Source organism: Pinus tabuliformis, chromosome 2_2 (genome assembly GCF_031772625.1).
Source record: "Pinus tabuliformis cultivar Carrire ecotype Pingquan chromosome 2_2, CPIR1, whole genome shotgun sequence".
Taxonomy (NCBI): domain Eukaryota; kingdom Viridiplantae; phylum Streptophyta; class Pinopsida; order Pinales; family Pinaceae; genus Pinus; species Pinus tabuliformis.
The window spans coordinates 169,293,830-169,317,965 of NC_142300.1; the positions used below are offsets into that span (position 1 = coordinate 169,293,830).

The window sequence follows — 24,136 nt, forward strand, 5'->3', positions numbered from 1 at the left end:
TCACTCTTCGTGAAAACCATCTGCTGCAAGTAAGTATCAATCCTCGAATACCAAGCTCTCGAAGCTTGGTTCAATCCGTAGAGTGCTCGCCTCAACCAGCATACATAGGTCTCTCGCCCAAGTACCTCAAAGCCCTGTGGTTGTTCAACATACACCTCCTTCTCTATAACTTCGTCCAGAAATGCAGTATTCACATCCATCTGATGGATCTGCCAACCCATTTCTACAGTAATAGAAATAAGGGATCAGATACAAGTGTACCGAGCTACGGGAGCAAAGGTCTCATCATATTCAACTCCCTCTATCTGTGAGAACCCTCTAGCCACAAACCTCGCCTCGAACTTCTCAATGCTGCCATCCGTAACATGCTTGATATTGTCGAGCCACCTAGAAGTCACAACTGACTTGCCCTCAGGCCTAGGCACCACTTCCCAGACACTGTTCTTAATGTTAGAGGCATACTCCTCCACCATAGCCTCTCTCCATACCTCCTTGTTGGCAGCCTCCTCTTAGCAAGTAGGCTCAAAGTCAACAATGTTGGTAGCCTTGGCTATATAACTGCAAAACCGCTCAGGTGGCACACTCTCCCTATTCACCCTCTTCGGAGGACCAATGGACTTCGCTTCCTTCAAGGTGTCTTGAAGCCACTTGGGCCTCCTCTTCCCTAAAGAAGCTTCCCCATAGGGAACCTCATCCTCTGCCCCCCAATCTAGTGAACCTGAATGTCTGCCAACTGACCTCGATGTGCCTGTACCAGCACTTGTCCTCGAAGACTCTGTACCAGCACCTATGCCTATGTCAGCTGAAGTGCCATGTGAACTCTATACCAATGGACTCCCTAAAGCAGTGCTCAGTGAACTCGCCACTGGTGCCCCAGATGTCACTGAAATTGAAGTACCTCTTGTACCAGTCGATCCAGAACCCTTAGGTCCTGCTCCCTGTACCTAACGTCCCTGCTGAGGAGAAGTTTGTGACTCTCTCTCATCATACTCTCGTGATCTCTAATAGGCCCTCTCCTCCTCGAACTTCGCATCCCTCCTAATCACCACTCTCTGTTTAGAAGGAATGAAGATCCGATAGGCTTTCGAAGTCTCGTTGTAACCCATAAAGATACCCTTCTCTGCCATGGGTTCCAGCTTTGTCCTCTACTCCTTGGGCATATAAGAATATGTGAGACATCCAAAGATATGAAGATGTCCCACATGAGGCTTCTCTCCAGTGAAAGCCTCCTCCGAAGTCATATTCCCAAACACTCTGTGAAGACTCATATTCTGAAGATAAACAGCAGTATTGCAGGCCTCAGCCCACAAAAACAAAGGCAACTCCTGACCATGAATCATCGCTCCAGCAGCCCCAACAATAGCTCTGTTCTTCCTTTCGAACACCCCATTCTGTTGGGGGTTGTAAGGAACCATGAACTCTCTCCTAATGCCCTCTTGTGCACAGAAGTCAGAAAACCCACCATTGGTGTACTCACCACCATTGTCTAACCTCAAGACCCGAATCTTCCTACCTGTCTGCTTTTCCACAAGAGCTTTGAACTCTTTAAAGCAACTGAAGACCTCACCCTTGGTCTTCAGGAAATATATCCAAGTCCTCCTAGAATAGTCATCAATGAATATAATATAATACTCATAACCACCCAAAGACACATGAGACATACGACCACTAACATGAGTATGAATCAAGTCTAGTATACCTGTGATTTGTTGTCGCTCACTGGGAATGGTAACTTGGTGTACTTGCCCAAAGCACACACTCTACAGACCTCATAATGCTCGACACTGAAATCAAGAACTCCAGTAGTGATTGCCCTCAGTACCCTCAAAGCTCCATGCTGCATATGTGCCATAACTCGCACAAGTCTCTACAGCTAGTGGTACTAGTGTGAGTGCTACCAAATGTGCTACTCACCAATGCTCCTGCTGACAGGAAACTGAACCTGTATAGTTTCCCAGAGCGGACTCCAATCACTTTGGCCAAAGTGATGGAAGCCTCCCCTGGGATGCATCAATACCTGCCCTCCTGAGAAAGTGACGTCAGACACATTCTCCTCCATAGCAGACACTGAAATCAAGTTCTTCTTCATCCCTGGAACATATAAAACATCCATGACCTTCAAAGGAGGCAAAGACTCCCTCTCAAAGATCACAGTCCCCACACCAATAGCGCTCACAGTGTGGTCATCTCCTAGTACAATCTCAATGTCAAGTGCCCGCTCTGCAAGCTCTGAAAAGAACTCTCGTGCACTTGTCATATGGGGGGAAGCCCCGCTGTCTATGTACCACACATCGAATGATGTAATCCTACTAGATGTAGAAGTAATAAATGCAAAGTCCTTGTCAAACTGTGAAGCAAATTGCTCCACCTCTGTTGAAGCTACAGTACCCTTCTTCCCCTTGTTCTTCCTCTCAGGACACGTAGTAGCATAGTGTCCCATCTTCTGACATGCCCAACATTTGACTTTGGACATATCCGTATCTTTCTTCTTCTCCTTTCCCTTAGCCCCATCTGATGAGGCCCCTTTCTTGGCCTTCCCTTTGTTCTTCCCCCTGGCTATCAAGGCTACATCCTCCTCATCTGCTATTTTCACCCCACCACTGTCAATCTTTCGTATCTCATGTTGCACACAATCATCCCAGAATCTGTCCCAATTGGGAAGATTCTCCCTAGAGGTAACAACATCTCCAAAGACCTCCCAAGACTTAGGAAGTCCCGCTACAGCTATCCTGACTAACTCTATGGGTGCAACTGCCTCACCAATAGCAGTCAAATCATCACATACCTATTTGACCCTGCCAAGATAATGAACTACACTTTCAGCCTTTGTCATCCTGATGTTCTTCAATTGTTCTTTGAGTACCATCTTCCTGCTCTCATTGGTACTCTGATAGAGAGTGGTTAGAGTTGTCCACATCTGATATGCATATGTGTTTCCTCTCACCTGAGGAACCACATGATCCTTCAGACTGTCCATCAAAATCCTTTTTGCCTTTGCATTATTTTTTGTGAATTCAGCAAGTTCATCTGCAGCAGTAGGAGGTACAACCACTTGCCGCACTATGTCCCAAATTGTTGCCTCCTCAAACACTGTCTGAATTTTGTCCTTCCAAACAACATAGTTGGATATCCCATCCAGTCTGTCCTCTATCCTTAAGAACATGGCCATGACTGCTGTCCAAAATTTACAAAACCAAGAAAATGGAGAAATGAACTTTCCAGCACACCTTGTTGTCCCAAAAGTTCAGTCTGTGTGAAATTTCACCAACCTGTAGCTTTGATACCATGTTAAAATTTGATGACTAAAAAGTTTACTACAATCCCAACCCGGTTTTAATTTCACCTTATCACTCCCATTCAGTGAAATGCCCTTTCCCATAAACATGCATTCAACATATAGAATTCTGGAAATGAAATTTTCAGATTAAAACACATATGATTGTGAACACATGCTGAAATAAATATGGCAATAAACAAACCAGCAACACACATAAAAATACACAGATTTTTGGTCAACTTAGACCCAGGCAAAACCCCTTCAATCTTCTCCGGGAAAAACTTGTTACAGAGCTCTTCAAATTTATTTATCTTTCAAGTTCAAGAAAAATACATTTGGAGACAAAACAAAACAGCAAAAGACAACTTATCTCTTTAGCCCAAAACTCCTTGAAAATCGTGCCCACTTTGCCTCAATTTCCATGCCCACTTGAAGCTAAAAATATGTATTGTACGGATACAGACTGTACGGACTGTACTATATGGATTCTGTACAGACTGTATGGATTTTTGTCCAGCTATACAGATTTTTCAACAAAAAAAAAATCTCAAAAACTTCTCTCCAACGGCATGCAGCTCATAGCATTAAATGTCTTTCATACTGTACATTCTGTTGTCTTCTATGCCTTGATTTTCGTGCCCAACTTTGCCCAGAAATCACTCCTTCAGCTTGCTGCAACAAATTTCTCTTTCAGAACTTTTCTCCAGCTCTCAGCCTCCTTTCTCCAATCTGCTCATGAAGAATGAATGCAGTGTCTCTTTTATTTTCCCCCTTTTGTTTCCCTAAATGACTTTTGGGCAACCCTAAGATCTAATGGCTCAGATTCATTTAGATCAAGGGATGAGAATAAATGTGCATTTAATTCTCACTTTCCATTTTTTAACTCACCCATTAAATAAAGTACCCACATTGTACTTTATGTCTAAAGTCACTTTTCAATTTATAATTTAACATTGACTTTCCCACTTATAAAGTCACTTTCATTTTGTAAAGTCACACTTAGGGAAAGAATTATTTTGGACACTTTTCCCTAGGTAGAGACTAACCTGTGGAAAACCACTTGTCCAAGGTACATTAAAAATCAACATTAAATTTAATTTATTTTGAGTCAAGTAGGCTCAAGTGGGCCAGCAAGGCCAAGAGACAAGACCCTTGGGGTTTCACACCCTTTGGACAAGTATATATAGAGGCCAAAGGAGAGGCTAAATCCCAAGTGTGTAGGACAACACTTGTGTGGAGAGTTGGTAGCAAAGAAGCCACGGGAGAAAAGGACATAAGAGAGGAAGAATTTTTTCTATGCTTTGGGCAGCAAACGGAAGCAAGTAAGAGGTTGAGATAGAGTTTATTTAAGGTGCATTGTCACAAGGCCGCAGCAATAGGAGGGTCGCAAGCTTTCCATAGGGCCATCGCTGCAGGAGGATCATCGGGCCACAGCCGCATTGCATTTCTATTATTGATATGGTGAATGTGACTAGCCTCCAGGAATAGGTTGAGGCCTATAATAGGTTGTATGAAGCAAGTCGAGTTTGTAGCAACAAGTGATTTGAGGACTGGCTCATCAACTGGAAGTAATCAACAATGATAGCAAGGTTGATTGGTGGGATTGATTAAGCCCCAGGATAGTAGCTTGAAGAGACTAAACAACTAAAGTATTTTGTATTATTTATTGGTATTGTACTGGGATTTTAAAGGGCCATGATCCATAGTATGGGAGCCCTATGGTTTTCCTATTAAAGGACTTGTAAGAAACATTTTTGGGCAATAAATATTGTGTACTATATTGATGTCATTATTGTTATATTTCCATTGTGCAAAGTTCTTCGTGTTAGTAACTACTAGCGTGTTTATATTCCTAGCTAAGTCATAGACCAGACCTAGGGTGCATGGAAATTATAACACCCCTTGGTCGCATATTTGATGGTCGTGGAGCATGCTATCTCATTATGGTGTGTTTTTGGTAGATATGCTTATCTTGGACATGCTACATATTGTTCCTAGATGATGGTTCTAGGCTTCTAGCCCCCAAGGGGTTAGATGATGGTGTTAGGAGGTAGATATTTCATGACATTTCTAGAGTTTCATAGAGATTTTTGTGGTCTGTTGATGTGTTGATGTTGTTTATCACTAGTAGTGTTCTACATGGTCCTCTTGTGTTGGATATGTGGTTGGGACATACTTCATGATTAGATGGTTTAGCATTGCTATTCTCCCCTTGTCTTATGATGTTGATGTGGTTAGATGATGGATAGATTGTGGTAGTGCACTTTGACTTGGTGTGATTTCCCTAGGTGATATGACTTGATCTTGTATCAATTGATAGACACCACCAAGGTGGAATGTGTTAATGATTTTAGTACCTTTTGTTGATGTACTTTTTCTTAAGTTCAATTTAGAGTGGTGGGGTACAACATACATCTTTGATGATCATGCCTTCTCCTAAGGAATGGAGTATTAATCACATGGTATTCCTTTGTCAGTGAACCCTAGGTTCAAACCTAGGTGCAACCTCATTTTCATTATTGGGTTGTTATCATGGTGCTCTTTGCTAGGAGTTATTTTCATGGTACAACACTTATTGGAAACCCCCTCATTATCACGCATGTCCACGGTTGATCTAATCAATTGGTGACGATTGGGAGGTCGGACTATTTGAGCATTAACTTTTGTGCACACATTTTGAGTTTGAATTTACCATTTAATGATTAAACTTATCCATTTTATTAACTTGTTAGTAAATAGCTTGAGCTACTTCACTTTGTGGTTGTTCACATTGGGAGGTGTTATAAGGAGGTTATTTCCAAGCTTTATTATGGAGTGCTCCTCCCTTGGACATAATTATCACGGAAGAAATTCATGATTATTTTATCGTTGGACAAGTTATCACATTCTCCTAGGGTGCACACTCTCGTGCACATGGTTTCTGAGGATTATTTAATGTTATTGGAAAACAACACATGGTTTTGGTATGAACATTTCGATGAGGTGTAACCAATTTCACTCCTCATCCTTGGTCACTCACATGGAGATATTTTATTATTGGTTGGGCACTTGAGGTAGTTACATGGCAAAGTTTTATAGGGCGCAGCTCTATGAGGAATGTTATAAACTTAATTTCATGGGTATTTCAACTACGCTTGTCATCTTTTGACCTTCCTTGTGTTGAAAATTGGTAGCTGTAGTCAGTATTTTCATTGGCGAATCAAAGAAGAAATTATGAATTTTATGTTGACCAAGTTGGCCTCATTTGCACAAGTCATCCCCCCTCATTGAGAGGGTTTGACCCCAAGGTCAAAACCCGCCTCCTAGCACATGTATGAATTAGAGTTTGTTTGACCTCATCTGGCATCCATTCATCTCATCAATTCGATTTGAAGCCAGCAGCTCCGTTCACACATGGGAAGGGAAGAAGAAGAAGACTTGACTTTTGAGATGACCAACCACTTGACATCTATTTGACCTACATTGACTTTGGTTTGTACCTCTCTGTTTGACCAAGCTCATATATTTTTGGAGACCGAGATTCTTTACAGCTCATTGACTATCTTTGACCGAGATTTTGCTCTGTTCTAGGCTCGTTGACCAAGAGTTGACCTGCAGTCAACTTCTATGACTTGACCAAGCTTTGACTGTCATATTGCAGGCCGAATTTCAACCCTTTGACCAGTGGCCTCAGGCTAAAATTCAACCCCTTTGTTGCAGACTTTGACTTGAACCAGCGTTGACTAGTTCTCTCTCATCTAAGTAGTTTGACTAGGCATTCATTGAGGTCAGAAGGTTGGAATCTTGTTTGGAATATTTTGATATACATTTTGATGAACTGAACACTCTCTCATAAGGAAAGATTTGCCCCAGTTGCTGACCTAAATTTTGGTATCTTGTCTTATTCTTTATTGTGATCTCTATTGCTCTATTAAAGAAGTTAATGGTATACATTTTTCATGTATAATTGCTTAATGATTGGAATACTCTAAAGAAGTCATTTGTATTATTTAAAGTAGTTATCAATTTGAAATAATATACTAGCCTTGCTTGCACTAGAAATTCAACATGGTGTCACAACTATGGTGGAGAAAAAGAGTTTGAGATCACTCTTGAAGAGACCCTATTCTACATTTGAAAGAAGATTGCCCATCTACACTTGAGGCAGACCTGAAGATAAAGTCACTTTTGGTTACCTTGGAAGCCCTAATACACTCCAAATTTGAGCTCTCTAACTGAAAGCCTCAAGATAATGTTCAAAGAAAACAAAGAAAAGTCCAAGTTTGTATTTGTGAAAGATCTGAGTTTTCTTTGTGAAAGATCCTAAGAAGTTCAAGCTCCATTTCTATGGCATTCGAACTCTTTTTGGCATCCAAGTTTCCTCTGAGATTTAAGCTAAGTCCTTAAAGAAACTCAAAGTGAGATTTATGTGGTATTGTTCAAAGCATCTATAACTTATCTCCATGATAAGTTCAAAGTTTTGTGACCTATGAGATAATGATCAGAACTCCTTAATAATAAGCGAAGTACATATTCGAGTCTGAAGCATGATCCAAATTAATGACCAAGTCTGAGCTTGTATGTCTCTGTGGAAGGACTCAAGACCGATCCACTTTGGAAGGTGACACGTTCGAGGCCTATGATCTTTGTAACCAAAAGTCACCTCAAGCATAGAGAAGCCCAATATGGTAGAGATCTTGTAATGTCCAAGGCTATGGGGGAGCAACCCCCTGCCCCCTCGAATCCGCTCCTGAAGCATGTTCCAAGCGGGAGCGCATTGGGGGCAACCCAGGGACGCATTAGGAGTGACCCGGGAACGTGCTCCTGCTAAAACAAAACAAAAACAAAAAAAATTGCTCCCTGGCTTTCTTTGCAAAAAAAAAAAAAAAATCACAAAGATGTTCCAAACACAATTTTTTTCAAAGAAACAACAGCGTTTGGGTGGGGTAGCCTAATATTCAAGCCTATGGCCCTAGTATTGATATGTAATTCATGGTAATGTTAAATTCTTAAAGTAAAAGTGGCATTCTCCTTTATCTTTCATTTTAATCCCTTTACTTAAATTTTTTGCATTACCATGAAATGACTCAAGATGTTTGAGAGTGGTTTTGACCTCACTGGGTTTCATATGGAGAAAGTCGAATTTTAGATCTCACTCAAAATCCAACAGACTTATCAGTTTTTTAGGGATGGGGTGATTGCAATGTTTCTATTGAATTTTGACATGTACTAGGGTATGGAACTTGTATTTAATCAAGAGCACCAAGCCCCCTGTACCTTAATGTTAACGACATTGTTTGTTGAACTCCTTTATCATGACCCTGCTAAAAATGTACCCATCACTCAAACAAAATCTTATCTTGACAAAATCTTGACTTGACATGTTACGTTTTTTCTATCTTATGTTAATGCTTAGAGGGTGATATTGTTGATTTGTGTAGCTTGGGAGGTACTCCAAGCCCTAGGGTTCAGGGTTTGGAGGGCAAAGCACCACAAGGATCACTAGTGGGCTTGGAACCCAAGCATGGGGTTTTGCACCCATTGGGATTTGGGTCAAAACCATGATGAATTTGAGCTTCAGAAAATTTGAGGTGATAGAGCTTGGCAAGCCGATTCCAACGCTCCAAAGATCACTCAAATCAGAGATCTAGAAACGAAGTTATCAATTTTTGAAGTTGGCAATTAATTATGGACAGCGGAAGTCATGTAGGCTTCGCAATTAATTATGGACAGCCATAGCCAAAGTCATGTAGATATTTCATGACATTTCGTGGAGCCCCTCATTTGTATATAAAGTTAAACAAAGAGTGAAGGAGATTCATTTTACTCATCCAAGTGTGCAACATCTCATAGAACTCTCTGAAATTTGGCTGAGCTCAAGAAGGAGGACATTGATTTGAAGGGTCTGTTTTGGGAAAGAAAACATCTGTAATAAGGCCGAGCTGCCACAAGAGGTAGGTCGGGGCCTAGAGGCAAATCTGGGCAAGATTTAGGGTGTTTCTCTTCACTGTTTTGGGTCCGAGTTTGAGCAGGTGACAAGGCCAAAGAGCAGCATTGAATCTGGACTGTTTGGTGCGGATTAGGGTGAACTTCTTCCTGAAATTGAAGGCCACAAATCCCTGTTGTAATTACAGTGGGACGCAAGACTGTTTAGATGAGTTGTGGAGGGTTGTAAGGCCATACTCCTACAACAATTCCAACAGGCAATGCAAGACAGCAACTTCTCAAGGGAGGTAAGCCACACTCTTTTCAAGGACTGTTGCAGCGTTTAGAGGTGGCTGTTAGGGTACTGTTGATGCCCTAACCAGAGTTGTAGAACTACAACAGTGAACTAGCTTTCAAGTATAAGTATGAGGATAATTTGATGATGAGATTGTTGCTAGAAGGGTCAGTTTTATGAGCAGCCTGTGGGAGTCGTCTGTTGGGGTTGTCTTAGGTGATAGGAAACCCCAACTAGGAGCAGATTTCACAGTGTATGTATTGGGCATCATTGTTCTCGTGGAGGGTAGCATGTTGATAGCCCAAAATAGCCCTAGACAAGATATCTTGAAGTGATGAAGAGGACCTGAACGTTGGGTGAAGTTTGGTGCCGAAGTGCAGTGCCTTGATGGACAAAGGTGACTGTTAGCCTGGCAGTTTGCAGCTTGGGAATTAGGCCTACCCAAAGAGCAGATTGGATCAACCCATGTACATGCAGCGAAAGTGACTTGCAGCAGTGTTAGGTGGCAGCCCTCCTGGAGTCTCGATGTGTTGTCCTTTGAAGGACTAAGGGGTAGCTAGTGAGCAGTATGGGAGCAAAGGACCGGGAGGACAAGATACGACGTCGAGTCTGTGTAGCGAAGTTTGTCATCGTATCTTGTATACCATAGACTGTTGTATTATTCATAATTGGTTTAATATAATGAAGATTGGATTGTACATTATTGTACAATATTTGTTAAAAATTGTGTATACTTGTGTACATGTGATTTACTGCTTTATATTTTCGGTTGTGCAAAGTAGTTCTGGTTGATATTCTTGGTTTGGTAGGGTTTGTGATTTTAAGATTCTAACGTAGACCCAAGATCGTGGAATTTCAACACTGTTTCAAAGCATGTCTAAGCTACTTTGGAAGTCAGTTAATCAGAGTTGTGCACAGCAAAGTAAAGCTTAAGAGGGGGTTGGTCACATTGTAGGAGACAATGTCGAAGTTACAGGCTGGTATCTGGTATGAGGACAGATTGGAGGGGCTGTCCAACTATAGCCCATGGAAGGAAAGGATCAAGTTTGTGTTGCAGGTCAACAGGATCTGGGACTTTGTCGATAAAGCCATTAAGAAGCCAACTGACCCATAAGAGCTAGAAGTGTATGAGGATTTGGATACAAGGGCGAGATTGATCATCCTTGATGGTGTAAAGTGTAAAGGATGCCCTAATACCTCATTTCTCCGGGAAGAACACCGCACATGAGATGTGGATGGCTCTTCAGAATTTGTTCCAAAATAAGAACGAGAATCGGGTATTGGTATTGGAGGATAAGTTGAAGTCCACCAAGATGATAAAGGGTGAAGGCGTGACTTCGTATCTGACGAGATTGTCTTAGGTCAAAGATGAGCTTGTTGTCGTCAGTGTGACTATTTCAGATGGAGATATGGTGAGGATTGCCTTGAAAGGGTTCACCGAGGAATGGAAGCCCTTCATCAAAGGGATTGTTGCTAGAGAGAAATTGCCAGACTGGAATAGGTTGTGGGACGACTTCATTTAGGAAGAGTTGTGAGACGAGGATCTTCATCCAAAGAAGAAGACTTTCGATGATGATGTGGCACTTGCAGCACGAATGAAGGGTAAGCAGAAGAAGGACTTGAGTAAGGTCAAGTGTTTCAACTGTGGCGAGATGGGTCATTTTTCATCGAGATGTCCGATGAAGAAGAAGGGAGATGACGAGAAGAAGAAAGGAAAGCAGGTCATCAGTGTTGCCACTTTAGCTGAGATAGATGATCTCACCAAGATATTGGAAGAAGAGGAATTTGCCATGATCTCTGATTTCTTGCAAGGTACTATCAATGAGGATGGATGGTACATGGACAGTGGTGCGACAAAACATATGACAAGGTCACAGGAGGTTTTTGAGACTCTAGCTGAATGGGACTCGAAGTTGCACATGGTGTTGGGCGACAAGAGTCAGTTGGAGATCCGAGGATCGAGTGTTGTGCCATTCAGGATGGAGACAAGACGTGTGATGCGGGTCCAGGATGTACTGTTTGTACCAAGACTCAGATATAGTGTGATTTCTGTCTCAATGATCGAGAGGAAGGGGTTTGAGGTCTTGTTCCAAGATGGGAAGGCAAGACTCAGGCCCAGAGGCTCTAAGTCCGATGGGATTGTACTCAGAGTTAGAGAGCATGGTCTCTACAGGTTGACGGGCAAGCCTGTGGATCATGGAAAGAAGGAGGTGGAGCAAGTGCAGGTTCCAAAGAAGCAGGAGCAGGTGCAGGTGCAGGTTCCAAAGAAGCAGGAGCAGGTACACCTTCCCGAGAAAGCCCAGGCTCCAGGGACTCAGAGGGAGTCTAGTTCGAGAGGGAGCTTGCAGATTCAGAGGGAGACTCTGCAATCCAAGAAGAGCGCATGGTCAGTGGGGAGCAAGGGTGCTCCTACAACTGCCAAGAAGGAATCATGGAGAGAGTGGAAGACGTTACAGGATAAGAAGAAGAAGCAGGGTGCTTCCAGCAATGAAGCAACACTTCCAAGAAGGGTGTAGTTCACTGTACAGGGATTGTTGCAATTGTGAGCGGCAGGAGTTGGGCAAGTGTTGTGAGCAGTGATGATGATGACAAGATACTTCCTGGTCTTAGAAGTACCTCCCTCGCTAAAAGGGAGTATTGATTTGTGTAGCTTGGGAGGTACTCCAAGCCCTAGGGCTCAGGGTTTGGAGGGCAAATCACCCCAAGGGTCACTTATGGGCTTGGAACCCAAGTGTGGGGTTTTTCACCCATCGGGATTTGGGTCAAAACCAGTGTTACTTGGGACCGGGAGCGAAAGCGGGGAGCGAGAGTGAAAGCGGGGAGCGGGAGCGAAAACGGGAGGGGGAGCGACATTTTCAGAAGCTCCCGGTTTGGGAGCGAATCCCGAAGCGTTTTTTATATAATATATATATTTTTTATATTTTGATACATATATGTCAACAAAAACATGTAGAATAATGAATTAAATATAAAAAACATAGATTGAACCATATAACAACAATCATCTAGAAGTTATAATCTTCATCAACCATGTCCACAAGTTAGTAACATAGTAACATACAAGATATTGAGTCTCATGATTCATCAATCTTAAAGTTTCAAGCTTTCAAAATTCAATATATAACAATTATCATCATTGATCAACAAAGTTGTACTTGTAAGCTAAGTGTAACCATTACAGCAAATAATATCTAACATGAAATGAAATGTTATAAAATGAAATGAAATGAAACAACTTTCAACTTTCATGAAGTATCATATTCATAATTCATTACTAATGAGTTATAATTGCCAACTTCAAACTTAAATTGTCATATATTGCTTAAAAAAATATCATAATAAATATGAAAGAGTCAATAGTTATAACAGCTACTAGAAACTAGAAAAGAGAAGTAAATCTATTATCTATTTCTTATGCTTGGGCCTCTTGCCACCACGAGAAATGTCTAAGTTTTTAGTCTTGTTGGAAAATCAGGATCCTTGTCATTAATATCACCCTCTAAGCATTAATATCCAGAGGTATCTTTGTCATTACCTCTATATCTGTATAGGGATCTTTGTCATTAATATCACCCTCTAAGCATTAACATAAGATAAAAAAAGCATAGCATGTCAAGTCAAGATTTTGTTTGAGTGATGCGTACATTTTTATAGGAGGGTCATGATAGAGGAGTTTGACAACCAATGTCACTAACATCAACGTACACAGAGGGATTGGTGCTATTGATTAAATACGAGTTCCATACCCTAATACATGACAAAATTCAATGGAAACATTGCAATCCCCCAATCCTGAAATCCTGAAAACCTGATAAGTCTGCTGGATTTTGAATGAAATCTAAAATTCTACTTTCTCCATATGAAATCCAATGAGGCCGAAACCACTCTCAAACATCCTGAGTCATTTCATTACCATGAATAGCATATCAATACTAGGGCCTAGACTTGATCATTACGCTGCCCCACTCAAAAATTATTTGTTTCTTTCAAAAAAATTTGCATTTCGAACATTACTACAAAAAAAAAATTGCAAAAAAGGAAAAACGCTCTTGAAAAGGCAGGGAGCGAAAAAAATTTTAGGGAGTGCGCTCCCGAAATTGCTCCCTTTTCGGGAGCGATTCCGAGAGCGTCCTCCCAACCCGCTCCCGAGTCGCTCCCACCCAAAGCGCGGATTGGAAGCGGAATCGGGGCAACACTGGTCAAAAACATGATCAATTTGAGCTTGAGAAAAATTGGGGTGATAGAGCTTGGCGAGCCGATTCCAACGCTCCAAAGATCACCCAAATCGGAGCTCTAGAAATGAAGTTATGAATTTTTGAAGTTGACAATTAATTATGGACAGCCAAAGTCATGTAGGCTTGAGGAATTCTTCCAAGAGACATGTATCTTCAAATGAATTCGTGGAGCCCCTCATTTGTGTATAAATAGAGAGTGAAGGAGATTTATTTTACTCATCCAAGTATGTAACATCTCATAGAGCTCTCTGAAATTTGGCCAAGCTCAAGAAGGAGGACGTTGACGTGAAGGGTCTGTTTTGGGCAAGAAAACATCTATGATAAGGCCAAGCTGCTACAGGACGTAGGTCGTAGGCCTAGAAGCAAATCTGGGCAAGATTTGGGGTGTTTCTCTTCACTGTTTTGGGTCCAAGTTTGAGCAGGTGACAAGGCCAAAGAACAGCATTGAATCTGGACTATTTGGTGCGGATTAGTATGAACTTCTTCCTAAAATTGAAGGCTGCAAATCCCTGTTGTAATTACAGTGGGACACAGGACTATTTGGATGAGTTGTGGAGGATCGTAAGGCCATGCTCCTAAAAAAGTTCCATGGCACAGGCAACATAGGACAGCAGTTTCTCAAGGGAGGTAAGACGCACTCTTTTAAAGGACTGTTGCAGCATTTAGAGGTGGTTGTTAGGGTATTGTTTATGCCCTAACCAGAGTTGCAGAACTACAATAGTGCACCAGCGTTCAAGTATAAGTATGACGATAGTTTGATGATGAGATTGTTGCTAGAAGGGTCAGTTTTACAAGCAGCCCGTGTGAGTCGTGTGTTGGGGTTGTCTTAGGTGATGAGAAACCCCAACTAGGAACAGATTTCACAGTTTATGTATTGGGCATCATTGGTCTCGTGGAGGGCAGCGTGTTGATAGCCCAAAGTAGCCCTAGACGAGCTACCTTGAAGTGACAAAGAGGAGCTGAAGGTTGGGGGAAGGTTGGTGCCGAATCGCAGTGCCTTGATGGACATGGTGAAGCTTGGTGCCGAATTGCAGTGCCTTGATGGACAAAGGTGATTGCTAGCGTGGCAGTTTGGAGCTCGGGAAGTAGGCCTACCCAGAGAGCAGATTGGATCAGCTCATGTACATGCAGCAGAAGTGACTTGCAATAGTGCTAGGCAACAGCCCTCCTAGAGTCTCAATGTGTTGTCCTTTGAAAAACTAAGGGGCATTTAGTGAGCAGTACAGGAGCAAAGGACCAACGGGACAAGATACAACATCGAGTCTGCGCAGCGAAGTCTGTCATTGTATCTTGTATACCATAAGTTGTTGTATTATTCAGAATTGGTTTAATATAATAAAGATTGGGTTGTACAATATTTGCCTAAAATTGTGTATACTTGTGTACATGTGATTTACTGCTTTATATTTTCCGTTGTGCAAAGTAGTTCTGGTTGAGATTCTTGGTTTGGTAGGGTCAGTGATTTTAAGATTCTAACCTAGACGCAAGATCGTGGAAATTCAACAGATATTAATGACAAAGATTCCAAGATAGGCAATGATTTTGATGATATGTAGGTCTTGTTGTAGCATGATTTTTTTGGATGCTAGAGGCCATATTATTGATGTATTTTTGGTTCAGAGATGGATTGCACTCGATGCTATTTTCATTATGTGCACCCTTACATGCTATATAATTGAGAACCTATAATTTTTTATATAGTTTGATCCATGTGTTTATGTTTTTTATCACTAATTCATCATTCTATATGCTTTCGTCGACATATATGCATCAAAATATATAAAAATATATATTGTATAAAATCCACTCCCAAAATCGCCCCTGACCAGGGAGCTTTTGAAAATGTCGCTCCCTGCTCCCGCTCTGAAGCAGCCATGGTTGTTACTAAACCCAAATTTATATTAACTAAACTTCAACAACTTGAGAAATGCTCATTGTGACCAAAACACAAATCACAACACTCCTTGTCATAAATTAGTTTGAACCTAAACCCTCCTTAGTCCCTGACCTCCTCCTCCCCACCGCTTCTAGGAAGTGAACCTGAGCTTCATTTCCTTTTCTAATAGATTTTGGCAAATCAGGCTGCCCTCCTCTCCTCTACTCCACCTCCTGTGATCCTCCCAACCTAAAAAAGAAATCCTTCCCTGTTGTCTCTTTCATTCTTCCTATAGCAGATTGATGTGTAATCACCCATCACCAAGCTTCCTAGTTCATCAATGAAGTGAATTCCCATACCTTTTGACTTGCTAACCCCTTACCTTGTTGATACATCTTTTCACAATATCATGACATCATACCAACAATGTAACTAGCAAAGAAAATAACAAAACATCTGCTCATTCAACATAATTACCATGTAAGTCACATGCATACAATGTTCGCAAAACCACTAAACACTTGTGTCTTCAATCCTCACGCACCCTATCCCAGCTTGGTCATTGTCACAAACCAAACTAAGATCATCCACTAACAGTCTCCAACAGTTATCACAAGTGAGCATCAAATTTTTTATTCCTAAATCTGGCTACAAGTTTGGAATGACACTCAGATAACCTTGTGCATAACAAAAATAAGGGAAGACGTAGGAAAAAACTGCTCACAACATCATTCGCAAAACACAAGAATTATGATGAAGCTCTTATTCAACTCATGGTCTAGACTCTATTTACATAAATTTGTGCATAAAATCAACAAATATGGAGGTTGTGCATCATATACAATATGAAAACACATCCACTCATGTTAATGACTCAAACCTAGGAGGGGACCTCTTTATACAAGTAGAGGATCACTGCAAGATGGTTAGAGAACAATTGGACACCTAAGTGATTAGGACTTCTTGATGACATTTAATTAATCACCTCACGACTTGATGACAGTCTGTTAATCACCTACATTGTGAAGTATTAATCTACAACAACACATAATAATAATAAGACTTCAATCAATCATGTGTCATTGAAGACAAATACAATGAAGCAACCAAATTGGCGCTGATATAAAAAGATGAGTTACTATCTTGAATAGATTTATATCTACATAGCTTTCTTTCTAAAAGGTGAGACTCCACGATGTAGGGTTTAATTAGATTTCAATGCAAATATCCATTCTCAAGAACCAAAGTGATGTCTGAACAAAAAGGCTTCTATATATTCCTAAAGAGTAAACCAGGGCCTCATGGATCTTGAGCTCAACCAAATACTTCCTAAAGAGATATGTAAATTGACTGCACAAAAGCATTAATTAAAATAACGTACATTATACAGCATATTACATACAATACTGATAAAGCTGTTGAACATACACAATGTAGGAGCATTTCCATACCCTCTTCAGGTGATATTTAGGCAATTTTTACCAAAATCAAGTACCTGAACACCAGCATAACGCTTCCAAGCCTTGTCAATCTTGTAGTCACTGGATAACAATCGATAATTTGAAAGAGCAAGTTCATAATCACGCAACATAAAGGCATAGTCTCCCAAAATTCTGATCTGAGACTCTATCGAACTAAATGTGTAGCTTCACATAGAAAAACAGATAACAAAACAATTTAGATACAACATAAAGTCTTAGCATCAGTATCATGAAATCGTGGAAAAGTCAAGTCAGGAATGATTTCAAGACTCAAAAACAGTGTAATCTACTATTTCATACATGGACCCATTCGAAACATCAGCAGTATCATCCTTCCCCTTATGCCACCAAAGGTTTTTAAACTGATTTTTCAACCCCTTCCTTGTTGCTGAAACCTATCCAAATGGAACAGAAACAATAACAAATCAGACAAACGGCCCTAATAGGCAAGACTATAAATTTCAAGTAAAAGGCAAAGACCATACCACAGATTGTCAATGCCTATTAATGCTTTGGAAAAAAATAATAATAATAATTATACCTGTTGATTCAAGGAGCGTATTTTCTGCTCCATGTATGGGATAATATTCTTTACAGAAAATTCTTGCATGAATTCATTAATCTGGGAAACAAAATGACAACAATTATAAATGTTCAACTAGAGAGATTTATATATGCTAGCTAACAGAGTTTAAATTTTCTAGATTTATATACACTAGCTAACAGATTTCAACTTTTTTTTTATGTATTAAAAAGTGATGGCAGATTTTGCCCAAACAAGCATCTGAAAGTTTTCTTTGAGCATTGCAACCCAATTACTATTATACAAATATTGCAAATTGCACATGCATGAAATATACCATTGTTCTACCTTGAAAAAAACAAAAAGAAAAGCTCATAGATAATGCATAGACATCAAATATTTTGTCATAGTTTAAAATTCATTTGAAATACCACTATTCCCTAAACAAGTCACCAGATAATGGCTAACTGAGCTCAACCTCAGTAGTGTTTCGTCTCAAGATTCTCCTCGTAAATATGGATATAATGTGTTACTCATTCATAAAAAATGTTGAAACATCAATGGTAGAAATATAGATAGGTTAATTGATATCCACCAGTTGAGAAAAGTGGCCAAACAAACAGAGAAATACGGCATATCCAACAGCTCTGAAGGTGCACACTGCAGAGTTAAGAGAGACCCATGCCCATCTATATGCCAATTCAGTAAACAAATTATATTATGAGTACCAAAATCATCGTCAAAAATTAGGTTTAAAGATGACATCTAAAGCAGCCCATAGAGCAGATGTTCCCTATGAGAAAATTTTGTAGGAGAAAAGTATACTCTAAATCCTTGAGAATAGACATTAATTCAAAGGCTCAGCCACTAGAATTTTTTCTCTATTGGTGGGGACTAATAGTAATACCAATACCCATCATGCTAAGAATCTAATCTCTCAATACACAGGTAGCAAGATATTCTATGAAATAATTTTTGAGAGCACAAATAAATTTTATGAAATATATTTTAGAATTATACAAAGTCACGGGAGTCTGTAAAAGCCAATGCCAAGTCTAATTTATAAAACATGACCATAAATATGAGGCTATTCAACCAGAATTTAAAAACCCATACATATCCTATTAATTGAGAAATATATCTCAACCAGGAGCTTCTTGCACATGTTAGGCGTGAATGTGCAAAAAGTAGTTCAACACAACTTTTGGTAAATTCACTTGAGTAAATAAAAGTGAATGTCAAATTTCCCATGTTCTCCTAGAACTAGAAATATAAAAAAAACATTCTGGAGATTATAGAGGATTAGCGGGTTAGGTTTGATCTAATCTTAACCATACAAGTCATTGTTGAGATAAGGTGGTTGCCACGATTAAGGAGATTAGTTGCTAGGATTTGGAAAATTAATTGCTAGGAATTAAAAACACAATATTTCTCCCATCTCTCTCTAAGCATATATAAAACAAGATGGGAGAAGTTGAACATACACCTTTTGTACATCAAGAAGACTCGGGACCTCAGAGAGAGATCAGTTGAGCAGATTCAGAGCATAGGAGAGGAGACAAAGTCGAGAAGCTGCAGACAGATCCATACAGTCATACAGATAGGGTAGAACAGCGTTGTACAGTAGTTCAGTTTGGCAGATTCTCAGTTGTCCAACTGTCAAATTTATCTCAGTAAGTGCAGATCTGATTTTGTGTGTATATTGTACAGTTGTTAGTGTGACAGCTAGTAGAGGTTTCTTTGTAAGCTCGAAATATTTAAATAAAAAGCTGATTTGAAGGGGCAATTATCTGTCTATCATGCCTATGCTTTCGCTGTTCATTTTCCAGTTATATCTGTGATTGTTGCGTGTTCAGAAGTAATTATTTCTATGGTTAAATAAGTTCAGATTTTATTTATTTAATTTACAGAAACAGGACAACAGTCACAGGACAACAATCACCCAAGGCTTGAAAATTGTTAGAAATTGTAGCCCAGGGGTGCTATCGTGGTGGTGCCTAGCCTGCAGAAGTGACTGAGCAAATGTCACTTCCTAGACACTTCATTTATAAAGTGATTTTATAAAATTGGAAAGTGGGCTTTTTATATTTAATGACAAAGTGGCTTTATAAAGTTTGAGTGACTTAAGTAATTTAAGTCATCTCAACGAGAAATTAAATCACAACTGCTGATTTTCAGATGGCAAGATTTAAATTTGGCCATTGAGAACTAGGGTTAGGGGTTTTGATCATTAATAAGTTTATAAAAAGAGAATGGGAAGTGAAGAGGTACATATTGACACATTAATGAGAATTTTAATGAGGAAATAGGGAAAAAGGAGAGCTAAAGAGAATTGTAAGGGAGAAGTGAAGAGGCACATATTGAATCATAAATGAGCATTTTAATTACGAGAGAGGGAAATGGAGAATGGAAGAAAATTGTGAAGGAGAGGCCAGGTGAAAGGGCACAAATCCCATGGCACCTATACAATATTTATTACAGTTGGAAGAAGGCTTGATTTCCGAGCGACTTGGCATGTATTTCGAAGAGGTAGGACACTCGTAGAGCAGGTAGTACAGTACAGGTACAGATTTGTTGCAGATCCATACATCATTTAATGGGCACAAAAACCGAGGTGTAAGGCACAGATTTCGAGGTTCTGGTTTTGTTGTGTGAAGGCTGTACAGTATTGTGCAGCTGATACGTATAATTCTGCACAGAATTCGAGAAAAGGGGCTACATGCCACACAGTTGTGAGATAAGTACAGGGAATTTATTTCTAGAAATTTCTGTTGTAAAGTTCACTGTAATTTTCTATGAGCTCATTAATAAGATTTCCCTCTTATGACTGGTTTTCCCTTTGGATTTTTTCAGGGGCATTGCCCAAAAATATTGTGTCTAATTGTGTCACTGTTTGCTCTCCATTTCCACTGCAAATAATTTTCAGAATTTCAGACTTAGTTATTTGTATTTCTGCTCATAAATAGTTGCTTCATGTGTGGGAATTTAATACATTACTGCTGAATATTTAATGGAATCAGAAAACAAAGTTTAGCTAAATGTTTAACAAAATGCCTACAAGGGGTTATTAGCTTGTAGGTGGTTTTTCAACATGGCATCAGAGCCAAGTGGGTAGATCAGCTAAGAAGTGTTAAACAGCAAGTATAACCAGCGCTGTATACCCAGATATTTGGCGGTTGAGGGAGCCGGTGTTTACCCTTGGGCAAATTTTGACACAGTGGTATTGCAGTGATTGCAAGGGGTTGTGTTAGGAAAAAGAAAAAGGAAAAGTTATTGTTGGTTATTTTGGTAAACATATCAATGGAAATAGGGTTGAGGGTGGAAGATAGGCTGAATGGGGCTGAAAACTTTAGCCCATGGAAGGAGAGATTTGTACTAGTGCTACAGGAGTTTGAGCTATGCGACATTGTCGAGAGGACAGTGCTAGTACTCATTGATCCAGTACAGCTGGCTGATTTTTAACAATCCCAGTACGGTACTACCCATTGATCCAGTAAGAGCAATACACATTATTTCCTCTTGATGGAAATCATCTGACATTCTTCCCCAATATGGAAGATGCTCACAAGCTACTATTGCATCAATGAAGGCATTCCACTCCTTGGAAAAATAATTTTCAGACTTAGTTATTTGTATTTCTGCTCATAAATAGTTGTTGCGTGTGTGGGAATTTAACACATTATTGTTGAATATTTATTGGAATCATAAATCAGAGTTTAGCTAAGTGTTTGATGAAATGCCTACAAGGGGATATTAGCTTGTAGGTGGTTTTTCGGCAAAAATTTACTTGTTATCAAAGCAAGGTTGATTCTAGGAGTTTGAGGGTTCAAAATTTGTGGGGTTATTGTTTTCTTTTAATTTTTGGGAGTTTGTGCAATATATCTCAGAGATGGCATCAACGAGCCTAAGATTTGACGACATACTAGATGGTGTCTCCAACTAATTGTGCTGGAAAGCCAAGGTAACATTGCTATTGGAAGATGATCTTCTCGAAGTTGCTTGCCTCTAGGCTCAGACCTCTCCTGCCCCTACTGATCTCGGCCAACCAGGGGGGGTTTGTTCCGGGGAGGCAAATTTTTGATAATATTATACTGCTCCAGGAGGCCATTGACTCCAGCTGGAGAAGAGGTGATCAAGGAATTATAATAAAATTGGACATGGCAAATGCATTTGACAGAGTCAGGCATAGTTTCTTGTTGAATGTTCTAAAAAAAAGGGGTTCGATGAAACCTTTATAAGGTGGACTGCCCTTTGTATTTCTTCTCCTTGGATCGCTCCTTTGGTTAATGGCAGAGTGGCTGGCTTCTTTAAAGCCTCCAGGGGGCTGCGCCAAGGCTGCCCTCTCTCCCCTTTTCTCTATATAATGATGGCAGACACACTGAGTAGAAGATTGGAGAAAGATCGGGACTCTCACCTCCTCCCTGGGATCAGATATAAAGAAGGAATCATAAGTATTAACCATGGACAGTTTGTGGATGATACAATTTTTCTTGGAGGGGCCTCTGTTGTGATCGCCAGACGATTCAAAGGGAATCTCGACCGGTTCCTCAGTGCCTCGGGAGGAGCCATAAATGACAGCAAAAGCCATATATACAGCTGGAATATCTCCCCTCAGAAAGCAAAAAAAATAGAAGAAATCTTGGGATTCATATCAGTTAGGGACTGGAAAGACTTTAACTACTTAGGAGTCCCTATCTTCCTAAGAAGAGTTGCTCCCTATGCTTGGCAAAAAGTCCTTGATAAAATCAAATCAAAAATCGTGAATTGGGGAGGAATCTGGCTTAATAACACGGGGAGGACTATTCTCGTAAAATCAACGCTATCAACTATCCCACTGTATCAATTCTCTGCTCTCCAAGCTCCTAAGTATGTTCTGCATCAACTCAGGATTTATATTAGAAAATTTCTCTGGGAAGGAGGAAAGACAGAAAACAAAAAATTCCATTTGGTAAATTGGAAAACTATCATAGTGCCAAAACAGCATGGAGGGCTAGGAATAAGAGGCCCTGCTATTGTCAAGACTCAATATGGTAATGGGGGCCAAACTCTACTGGATCCTGACCATGAAGCCTGATCAATGGTGGGTGCTAGTAATGAGAGAAAAGTATATAAACCAGCATAACAACAGAGAGGTGTGAATGGAGGCAACTCAGGGTTCTCCAGTCTGGAAACTCACGAGAACTTCCTCGGACATCATATTGTATGATTTATGTAAAATTTCAGGTAAAGGAGACTCGACTAATATTTGGCCAAACTCGATCTTGGGGCTACAACCTCTGTGTTCGGATCCCTCTCTCAACCCTCTTAGGAATCACATGATGCAGAATGGGGTGGTCCATTTGGATCAAATATCATATTGGGATCATCAGGGACTATGAAAGGGGTCGAGATTGGAAAATATCCTGGCAAATATGCTCCCATCAAGAGAACTCCTAATTAAAAAGCTAAGTGGATGCACCCCCATTGTGCAAACAATGGTGGACAGGTGGGGATGGAAAAACTCCATTTTCACGGTCAAAGAAGGATACTCTCATATGCTTTTCAATTCCCAAATCCCTCCAAAGTCCTCAATATGGAATAAAATTTGGAAAACAAATGTCATCCCCAAGGTAAACTTCTTCTGTTGGTTGTTAGCTCATAAAAAAATCCTCACGGCAGAGAATCTACAGAAAAGAGGTTTCATTGGGCCCTCCAGATGTCCCCTATGCAAAAATTTTGAGGAAAGCATCCCTCATCTCTTCCTCCAATGTCAGTTTTCAAAACAAGTTTGGTCGGTGGCCCTTGGTCCGCTTTTCCTCAGAACAAGATGGCCCGTTGATCTCCTTCAATTCTTTAGCTCCTGGCCCAAATTTTATGCGGGCTCCCTTCAGGCCAAAAGTATCTTCAAAAAGCTATGGATTGCTCTTCCCAAGTATGTTTGTTGGCAAATATGGTTATCAAGGAATAAAGCAATCTTCAGCACGACTTGCATGACAACCAAAATCACAACTCTTAAAGCCCTTTCGTCTTGTATGGAATTTCACAGACCGATTATGGAACCCTCTTTGGATCATGAAGAATCTGCATGGATGTCTCCTTGGGTCTATCCCCCAGCCTCCTTGTCCACTTCAAAATCTCCCCCTCATGCCCTCTCTAGATCCTTTGAATTTCTCTTGAAGGGCTTGTGGATTGGATGCAAAATTCGAATAAGTGGATTCTCCAATTTGATGGAGCTTCGAAAAGAAATCCTAGGGTGGCAGGAGGGGGAGGGATTCTCATTAATCCCGAAGGAATCATAGAAGATAGATATGCCTGGGGATTAGGAAAGAAGACAAATACTCAAGCTGAGGCTTATGGATTGTTCCTCAGTCTCACATTGGCTCAAAAAAAAGGAATCACGAATATGAATATCCTAGGGGACTCCCTTCTGATCATAAAGCATATGAACCACAACTCGACAACTCAGAACAATAAGTTGAATCAAATCCTCAGGAGAGCCCAGGGAATGCTACCTCACTTTGGACAATTAAAGTTTTTTCACATCCTAAGAGGACAAAATAAGGAAG

The 24,136-nt window shown here is 40.3% G+C and overlaps 1 protein-coding gene across 2 annotated transcripts in view; it reads right to left on the reverse strand.

The window, feature by feature from the left end:
• The window catches only part of LOC149191950 (Tetratricopeptide repeat (TPR)-like superfamily protein), a 392,644-nt gene that overhangs the window by 303,317 nt on the left and 65,191 nt on the right, over positions 1-24,136 (reverse strand). Inside the window, exons 9-11 of one of the 2 annotated variants that reach the window (XM_089404439.1) lie at positions 17,610-17,690; positions 17,369-17,463; positions 17,083-17,221 (exon numbers count right to left, since the gene is read on the reverse strand). In XM_089404439.1, coding sequence (XP_089260565.1) covers positions 17,083-17,221; positions 17,369-17,463; positions 17,610-17,690 — 315 coding nt within the window. Of the gene's footprint in view, positions 1-17,082; positions 17,234-17,368; positions 17,464-17,609; positions 17,691-24,136 lie in introns of both variants that reach the window. The other variant, XM_089404438.1, reaches the window with a different exon arrangement.